The 9,452-nt window shown below is 46.2% G+C and overlaps 1 protein-coding gene across 8 annotated transcripts in view; it reads left to right on the top strand.

Annotated features, from left to right (window-relative positions):
• SETD5 (SET domain containing 5) overlaps positions 1-8,737 on the top strand; it is a 74,638-nt gene extending 65,901 nt beyond the window's left edge. For 6 of the 8 annotated variants that reach the window (XM_064519017.1, XM_064519018.1, XM_064519013.1 and 3 more), the window contains 3 exons: positions 168-301; positions 6,179-6,252; positions 6,439-8,737. In XM_064519017.1, the coding sequence (XP_064375087.1) occupies positions 168-301; positions 6,179-6,252; positions 6,439-7,035 (805 nt within the window). In that variant the 3' untranslated portion in view covers positions 7,036-8,737. Of the gene's footprint in view, positions 1-167; positions 302-4,340; positions 6,154-6,178; positions 6,253-6,438 lie in introns of those variants that run through there. The other 2 variants (XM_064519019.1, XR_010391276.1) reach the window with 2 other exon arrangements.
• Positions 8,738-9,452: the final 715 nt, after the last annotated feature.

The following is a 9,452-nucleotide window of genomic DNA, read 5'->3' on the forward strand; positions in this document are numbered from 1 at the left end:
TTTGCCTTAACTTCCTACCAGTGATTTCAAGCAGAAACTTTTGAGATTTTAAAGACAAGCCTGTCTTGTAATTATACCAAGGACCCTACAGCCCCCTTGTGCTTTGGTCACGTTGCTCTCAGCTGCATTATAACAATCCTCAGCTGTTACTGTTTTTTTTGTTGCAGGATGGTTCCAACGTCGGTGGAGAGGCTTCGAGAAGGCCGAGGCATACTTGAGAAGGTCCTGCGAAGTGGTGCAAAGGTATCCCAGAGAAATGAATCCTCACCTACAGCTGACAGTGCTGTTGAGAGAGATCCAGGTAAGATGATGAGCCTTTGAATGCTTGTTTGATGGGAAATGACTGGCTCAGATAGCTTTGTATGTATGCTCGTCTGTGAAGTCAGTTGTACCTTCATCTTTAACACTGTCTGTGCCTTATGAATGCCTTCTGCAAACCATACTTTGTCGTGATTCAAATATATCTCTTGAGCCTGTTTCCCTCTCCTCTTAAACGTAGAAAGCCTCCAAGTTTCAAGATCACTTGCATCTTGGCTCTTCTGAGAACAGCTTCTTTGACCTTGGAAAAATTGTGTTAACCATCACTGCCTCTGCTCCTGTGTATGGGGGATGAAGATGTTACCATTTAATAGTTATTAAAGTTACCTGAATATCTGGATATATCGTACCAAAATGCAGATGTAGGGTTTAGGCAGTGCAAAGAACTAATTTAGCTTCCAAGCCTTATTTCAGCTCTGTATTTGAAGTTTCCTTGTTCCTTGAGTTATGATACTTACCAGTTATGTAAAATCCACATAATTACTAAGGTAAATTCAGTTCTGCATAGATGTTCCTTCCTTCCTTCTCTGAAGTAAGGGGTGTCCTTACCGAATATCGTGCAGGGTCAGTGAGTATTTGTGACTTGAGCTGAAACTCCCCCTCTATCCACCTACGGTTTCAGGGTGAGATAAGACTTCTTGTAAGATGGATAGATCGCTCCATCATTTCCCAAGTTCCCAACTGTGAAATACTTTTATTTAGCAAGCTCTGCGGAGCATAGATTGTTTTTCAGTAACAGAGTGCTCTGCATAATAGAACTCTGATCTCACTTGGGATTTATGGTGATGGGTCATCATATTTAAATAACTTAATGTGTATGTTGCCATGAGCCTCTACTTTTTCATAGCTGAGGACTGTTATTAGCAGTTCTTAGTTGATACTGTTGGCTTGTTGATGATTTGTAGTAGGAATTTGAATTGCTTTAGAAACCAGAGTTACGGAGAATTTTAGGCATGGAAAGGCTAGAGCCTTTTAACCCAGGCTAACTCAGAGCTCTCTTTAGATAATTCAGCAGGAATAGCAACTCTTGCCTCTGGGCTCTCTCAGTTCTGAGCATTTTATGGCAATATATTTATTTCATTCCCAATCAGACTTTTCCCACAGCTTAGGGAAGATTTATCTAGAAAACTTTCTGCAAATTTGCCTCTCATCCAGGGTTTTGTTATTTCTGTACACCTAAGAGCATCTTTTCCAATGTCTTTGTTCATGTATTCTTGAGAGGGGGATTCTCTACTCTATCAAAAATGTCACTGAGAGCCTGTTTCCTCTCTCTGTCATTGCCAGTGGAAATAACTTTCTTGGTGGTTATTGGCTAGAAGGGCAGGCAAAATTCAGACTCTTGCAACAGGTCTTTTGCATACTATATTCCATATGGATCTGGCTTTTCAGTCTCACCCAAGAGTTAGACTGGAGCTAGCCTTCACCTAAGTCAATCCATTCTTCTTCCTTGTTACATAAAACTCCATTCTTTTCCAGGTAGTGAAACTTTAATGCTCTACGTGACAGAATTTTTTTAATCTCTTTTATTCCAGCATAGCACAGTATTTTTTCTTTTTTTGCATACTGCTGCATTTTTTTCTAATAGCTTGTTTAGATTGTGAGCCATGATCCCTCCCCTGCTTGCTGGGCTGCTTATCAGTGAAACAAATGAGTTGTTGAGTCCCTGCCATGCCTGGTGTCACCTACAGCAGCTGTGACCGTACACACGTGTACTTGCTGCCCTAATGGATGATGATATAGGGGGGGAAAAAAAAAATCTGTGGTGGTTGTTCGTGGGGCATGTATGAATGAAGTGGAACTTGTGTGCATGCCACACTTCCGGGACTTGCAGCTGCTGTAGGTTAAAGTTGTCACTTCGTATACATTTTAGGTTGACACAGGCCAGTACTGCCAAGAAAAGAAGCAGCTCCCGCTCCCACATTGTGTCCTTTCTCGTGCAGATATTAGGAAATGGGGGAGGGAAATGGTGGCTTTGTCTTTATTAAGATTATAAAAAACAAATTCAGGAAGGTTATAATTTATTCCCCCTTTGTAACTTAGGGTCTTTAGCTAACCTTCATCTTATCAAGAATTTTTCTTTGAGCAGGAACCGCCAGTAATATATACAGCATTGTTGGTATGCCTGGCCTTCTGAGAAACAGCAATATGGAGATCCTAGAAACTTCATCTTGCTATATTATTTACGGTCATCTTCTGCACTGACATTATCAAAGTGCAGTCTTTGATACTGAAAGACTTTGTAAATTCTGGTGTTTAGTATGTCAGAAGGCTAGGGGTTATCTTTGGGGTGCATGTAAAGGTGGGGCTGTTGGAGTAGAGTGGCTTTGGTAAGAAGTGACAGATCACACAAATTTGCAGAAGGCTGAATGAAGTTTGGACAGGAAAACTTCTGCAGTGCACTATTAGTAATGTCACCCACCACAAGCAGCTACTTGATGCATCAGGTGTAGTTTCAGAGAATGAAAGAAGAAGGCACAGGGGACATGCTGGAAGCTTCACGCCCTGGTCTCTGAAGGTCTTGTGTCCTGGGGAAGAAGGCTTCTGAGCCTCAACAGCAGACAGGCTAACTTGATCCAGATTTCCAATTAGCTAAGCCAGCAACCGTGATATGGCACAGAGAGGACAACCACTGCAAAGCCATGGGTGCTGCTGACACTGCTCGTGGCAGTGCATCTGTGCAAAGCCAGACAGGGGAAGGAGACCCGTCTGGCAGAAGTACAGAGCAGACTAAGCCAGCGTGTCCTGTTTCATGGCTGGGAGACATCTGCCACACAGATTTGATACTAATACCAACACTATTTCGCCAAGGCATTCCAAAAGCTGCTGTTGAGAATCACTGGGATGCTGCAGCCCTGTCGCATAAGGCTGCAGCAGTATAATTCTGATGTGAAATCTAGTCCCATCAGTTTCATTCTTCCCTAAAGAAATGTGATTCTGAAATCTAAAAAAGATCACCTACCCTCTAGGATCTGGTCTCAGGCTAGTTCTGTAGAGAAAAAGCTTATTCCTCTTGATCTTTGCATCCTTGACTGAATTTCTGGATTTCTTTGTCCTGGCTCAAAAAGTTATTTTTGGCTAGTCAGGTGACCTTTCTTTCAGTTTACGTATGCATACAGGGAGGAACTTAGGGAGATAAACAAGTGGGACAGCTGGTAGTTGGATGGTTTTCTGGGAAGCAATGAACATCCTTCATTCAGAAAACAGAACCGTTGACTCCCTTACTGACACTTGACAGGGCACTCTTGCGCACGATTCAGGTACCTTCATGAAAGGACATGCTGCATTAAGAACTTGCTTTTTGAGACACCAGTCTTGCTTTGCACTCCACAGACTTGCATGTAAGTCAGGCTGTATTGGATCAGAGTTAGGCAGCCTCCATCCTATCCCTGCAAGCTGCCCTTGTAGGAAACTGCTGAAATGCACGTTACCAGCTGGCTGTGCAGGGATATACCTGACCCTAGATGGCATTAGCAAATTTGCTGAAACTGCCAGATGCTTCATCATGCCTTATTTAGAGAACTTGTGAAAATCACTTTCCTGCTTTAGCAGAAGTAATCTGTCAAAAGACCAGAGAGATGAGTCGTGGAAATCACTGCCCTACGCAGTCTCATGTTCTCCAGCTCTTTCTGCTACCAGCCCCTCCTGTCCCTTTTCCACAGCCTTTCTGATGGGAGCTTGCTGTATGAGCAGAATGGGTTTCACTGCCCCCTCTAGAAGCTCTGCAAATGCCACTGGCAGTCAGAAGAATATCCTGCATGGCAGGGCCCTCTGTCTGGTCTGCTGGCAGTCCTGCAGCTCCTGCTACTTCACTTGGCACCAGCCTCAGCAGACAAGTCTGTAACTTCTGTCAGACAGCGAGGAAGGCACAGAGCCATCCATTCTCTGCCACAAAGTTGTTAGGCTGTGATGGTACCTGCCCATTTGTCTCTCTACCTACAAGGTACCAGCAGTGACCCTGCATATGTTTCCTGTGAAAACATATGGTGGGCGGTCGTATTTAGTCATTGCTTGTTTCCTCGTAGATATCCAAGGAAGAGGAGCTGGCTGAGAACATAAAGCTTAGAAGGCAGCGTTGGGTTGTTGCTTTTACAAAGGCAAAGAAGGAGGCTAACCAAGTAGAGATCGTGGAATTTAAGAAGGCAGATTTAAATAAACTTGAACTGGTAGGTAGAACTCCACGTGGGGTGGAAAAAAAGCTAAGGAAAAAAATGTTCAGGAGAACTAGCAGCTTCACAATGAAATTATGTTAAGAACATGCGCACTGAGACTGTCCGCGTAGACGGAAATCTCCGTTACTAGAGGCTGTTAAACAAAATCACACAGACTTTTCACATATGTTTTAGGTATAAACATTCTTACCTCTTGTACTCTGTTCTGTTTTTTCCTTGATTTTCTGTGAACTTGATCTTTCTTCCCAAAAGACTTTTTTCATAAAGATTAGCATCAAGCTCCAGATCTTCTCCAGGAGGTGTAAGTCTAAGTTGAAGTTGCAGTCAGGAGGCCTTCATGTATCTTTTAATGGACTTTCTTCAATTTGTGGACAGATGTTCAAAGTCAAGAGCCAAGGGCCAATACTGTGCCAATTCTGATAATTCCCTATTGCTTGAGATATTTTTGACTCTCAGGCTCCTTGTATGGGCCTGTTTGTAGCCCTGATATTTCTAAACTGTCTAGATGGCACATGCCAACCTGTGGTGATTCCACAGAATAACCTAGATGTCAGTCAGTACTTGAGCACCGTTGACTGATTTCTTCTTAATGAGTTCAGGAGTTGCTCATGCAAGCAGAAGGCTGGCTGAGGGACAGACTGGTTCTTCCAAATGCAAGATGGTTCTGTCTGGACAATGCAGCATAATCTAGACTGGTCAAAGCCTTGCTGCCACAAACACACCGATGTTGGCATTTAATTCATTCAGTGTCTACCATTGGCCTGTAACACTCAGGAACTTTTACTTTGCTTTTTGTCAGTGACGTTAAGACTGTACAGAGTGTCTGTCAAACCAACCTGCTGTTCATGGGACCTCACATTTACTCTTTGGCGGTCACTGTCAGACTTGGCATATCATCTCTTTCCCCTTGCAAGGTCTTGCCATGGTCATAATCTCAGTTTGGAGATGAAGTGATTTAGAATATTGTGCATAGATATGCTCTTTCTCAAGAACAATGGGATTCTGAGACTGGACTCAAAAGTTTCAGCTGAATTTAGTTGATCAACATGTCTAGTCATCTTCCGAAGCCATCTTTGATTCAAAGAGGAAAGCTTCTTTCCTTGGACAGTTTTAAAGCATTACTTTGTTGCCTAGATCGGACACTCTGGCCTGTCTTCTCATATTTACAGCTGAATCCAAGTCATCCAAAAGGCATCCTACTGACAACCCCTCTAAGGAAGGACAGTTTTGTTTTCCTCAGCTGTAACTGTAGCCATTGTGGATTCCCATGACCGAGGCTGAGTGGAGAATTACCAAGTCCTTAAAAAATGTCTTCTACCTCTCATACCCTTCTGGAAAGCCAAGGGAGCATAAGCAGGCTGTGTGCTGTCACCACATATAGCCGTTAAGATGGGCTGGTTCAAGGCGAATGCTGTTGCAGGGAGCTTTGCACTAAACCAAAATAGAGGTGGTGTAAGGGAAGTAGCTGATCCTTACTAGTATGGCTGGTTTCTGCATGTTAAGGTTTTCCAGTTGCCTTTTGTTAGGGTTCTTGGTCTTCCAAAAGGCCAACGATTGGGGAAGCAAGTCTTGTCTTAGCTGTAACTGTATGCAGAACTAGACAGCTGCGGTGTGCGCAGGTGTCACTTGAACTACTGTGACCTCAGTCCAGAGGGTGAAATTTAACATCTTGACTGTGCTGTACATTGCAGACACAGCAGAAGGAGACACTCCAGACGCCCTCAAAGGACCAGCAGTTTACAGTCCTTCTAGATACAGCTACCAGGTAAATTCTGTTGTAATTTTTTGCACATTCTGAAATAAAACTTTAAACAACTTTAGGGGAAGCTGGGTCTGGTGGACAATTATTTCCAGTCTTGCTACACTGAACTACAGCATAATGAGGAGGTAGAGAATGAGGAAGTCAGTCTATGCTTAACATGCCTTTTCTTTTTCCTACTGACTTGTTCAGCTCCTGCAGTCTGACAGTCCCCAGGCGGAATCGCAGACCCTTCTCCAGCAAAGTTCCTCCCCCTACAGAGGACACCTTACTCCATCTCCTGGATACAGCTATCGAGCAGCAGCACAGAGGACAGGACACAGCCTCTCCCATGGTTCCTCAGAAACATCCCTCTCCTCCACCTCATACTCCAGCCCTGCCCACTCGGTCTCCACAGACTCTGCCCTGTTTGCAGGGAATTTGGGGTATTACAGCAGCCAGCAGCACTCTGGCAGTGTCAGCGGCAGCCTCCTGAAGAAGAGCTGCCCTGCTGCTGCCAGCCCAGCACAGCAAACGCCTGTGGACTCTCTTTCCTCCGAGTCTGTTCCTCAGCCCTGCACAGGAGTGTCCGGCTCCACCTCTGCTCCCCAAAGTGCTAGGTCGCTACAGTCAGACTTGCGGACTATCAGTCTGCCGAATTCTGGGCAGTCTGTTCTCTACCAGGGCTCCAGGGGGGCAGTGATTTCCAATGCACAACACTATCAGCACCGTGGGGGAAGCAGTGTCCATCAGTACAGACTTCAGCAGCTTCAAGGTTCGGGAGTAAAGACTCAGACAGGACTTTCCTAGGGCTGCCTGGACTCGTGGAGGACAAAACTGCCCATAGCTCCTTCTAGTCACCTCTGGAAGTGGCTCCTGGGCCAGTGTTGGGAGTTTGCACCTGATGCTGGGGTGCCAGGGGTCAGAGGCTGAGGTCTGAAATGCACGGGTGAGATTTGTGAGCAGTATTGGCCTCTGGCCTTGTAGGAGAATGCAGTTTTCTCTGAGGCAGAGACTGTAGCAAAGCTGTTCCCTGATGTGTGGGTACATTGCAAAAAAGCAAATGGTTCAAGTGCAATGACTGTGGTGCAGCCTCTGTCTCTTGTCCGTGCCCATGGCCATAGTCACTCATGCAGTACGGACATCTTTTTTAATATGAAAGCAGTTTAAAGAAAACGTTGGGGAAGTTTAACTCCAATCCCAAAGCTCTCTTTTATAGGTCAGGTTCTCAGTGCGTTCTGGGGAGGGCTTTAATCCGTTATGATCATTCCAGTCACAAGCAGATGAGCGCACACAGCTGCCTTTGGGCCTGGGTCATGACTGCCACAGTCGGATCTTTTTCCAGGACAACAGAGTCTCCGCAAATGTGAACTAGCACGGGGAGTTGGAGCGTGTGTGCCTGTCACTGCGAGGGGTCTGGGATGCACTGTAGCATGCTGCTCTGAGGGGGGGTGATCCCGTGTCAGGCGCAGGTCTGCGAACGGGAGCAGTGCTGGCGTGGTGCTGCCGCGCGTCATCGCGAGGAGGGTCTCTGTCCGCACAGACGTGCTTTGGAGGGGTGACTGGGGGCCTGGCCGGCAAAGCGATAGTGGGGCGTGCTGGAGGCTGTCTGGTTGAGGAGTGAGCAACTGTTTGTGGAGGGGTTGCAAATAGGTAGCAGTAGTAAGTACAGGCGTGCTAGGTATTTGGTGGGAAGCCTGGTCTGTGCCAAGCCAGATACTCTTTGTAAAGCGTCGTGCAGACCTTTTCCCACCTGAGGTTGTTCGCTGAGTGTGGCAGCAGAGCCAGCCCAAACACAGTGCGCTGTCTGTTCAATTCCATAAGATTGCCAGCTTCTTTCTCACTTGTTTACTGTAATATCGGGCGTGTTTTTATTTATCTAATTTTATATTCAGTTATAACCATAGTAGGTTAGCTAATATACGACAGGTGTCATCCCTGGTGCTGCAGTGGAACTTCTCCTTTCTCTTGGATAACATAATGCTGTGAGTCTGTCTCCCCTGTCTTTCAGATGCACAGTCTTCTTCCTTTTTTAGGACTGTTACAGGTTTCTCTAATTCACAATTGAAATCAGGTGTTTGTTCAACCTAGGGGAGACTTTTAAAATATTGAAACAAAGAGTAACTTTCTCACACTGTCTGGCTGTGAGCGTGTTGGGATGGAACTTGTCACCCCACAGTTGGGTGTCTGTATACTGTATAAAATAGGTGTAAACTTCGCTCGGCTTAGCCCTGGGTGTGCAGCCTCCCCTTTCATGCTATGAGCAGCATGGGGCAGGCAGGCTCTGCCCTGCCGGGTGGCAGGAAGGGGTTTGCGGGGGGAGCCCTGCGCAGAGGCTCCAGCACCTTTGTATGCAGCAGGAGGGCAGGAGAGAGGGACCCTGGAAAGCTCTTGGAAAGGTGGGGGCTGTAGCTTCTTACTCTAGTGGAGTTTTTACACCATGCTGTAACATTTGAACTTTCACAAGAGATGTAATAATTTTGATAATAAAAATACTTAACTTGAAAACCAATATTTTGGAAAGTCTCTTTCTGTTTTCTTGCTGCCTCGAATGCTGTTGCCCAGGAAGGTTGTGGAGTGGAGGGTGCATCCTGCTCAGTTTTACCTGCTTCAAAACCTGTCTTCTGGACATGGTGGCACTGCTTTTGACCAGCACGTGTGGTTTTCTGGTGCACTGATGCACAGCGCTTTTAGTTTTAATATTGCTTGCCTTTTCTTTAGGAAGCCTTTCTGAGATGGAGATGGACCCAAAGCTAGGATAGGGCCAGCCAAGTGTGCCTCAAAGTGCTCATCGTCAAACCTGTGAAGTGTCAGGCAGCCAATGCCTCTGAGCATCCCTGCCAGCTTGGGGCCAAGGGGAACTGCTGCTCTCTCCGGAGTAAGGCCAGGACTTCCAATGGGAATGAAGTTGCGTGCTTCCTCGCCTCTCGGACTAGGAGCTGTTACAAGGAGCTCAGGGGACATGGTGCGTGACTCCTGAGGTTGTTGCAGACTTGCTGCCCAGCCCCTGGGAAGCTGCTTGGAAACCAGTGGAGCCTATTCTGTTGCCTGTCAGTAGTAACTCTTTCTTGGAGTCGCTTTGACATTGCAACAAGTTGTCAGCTTGAGTAGAGCCTCCCAAAACCACCACTCGGCATTGTGTCACGGCTGCTCAGCAGGAGCCATGGGAGCCAGGGCAGCTGCAGCCCTGCTCTTTGATACCGGAGCTGCTCTTGTGCTGGCAGGCA

This window comes from Dromaius novaehollandiae, chromosome 12 (assembly GCF_036370855.1).
Source record: "Dromaius novaehollandiae isolate bDroNov1 chromosome 12, bDroNov1.hap1, whole genome shotgun sequence".
NCBI lineage: Eukaryota > Metazoa > Chordata > Aves > Casuariiformes > Dromaiidae > Dromaius > Dromaius novaehollandiae.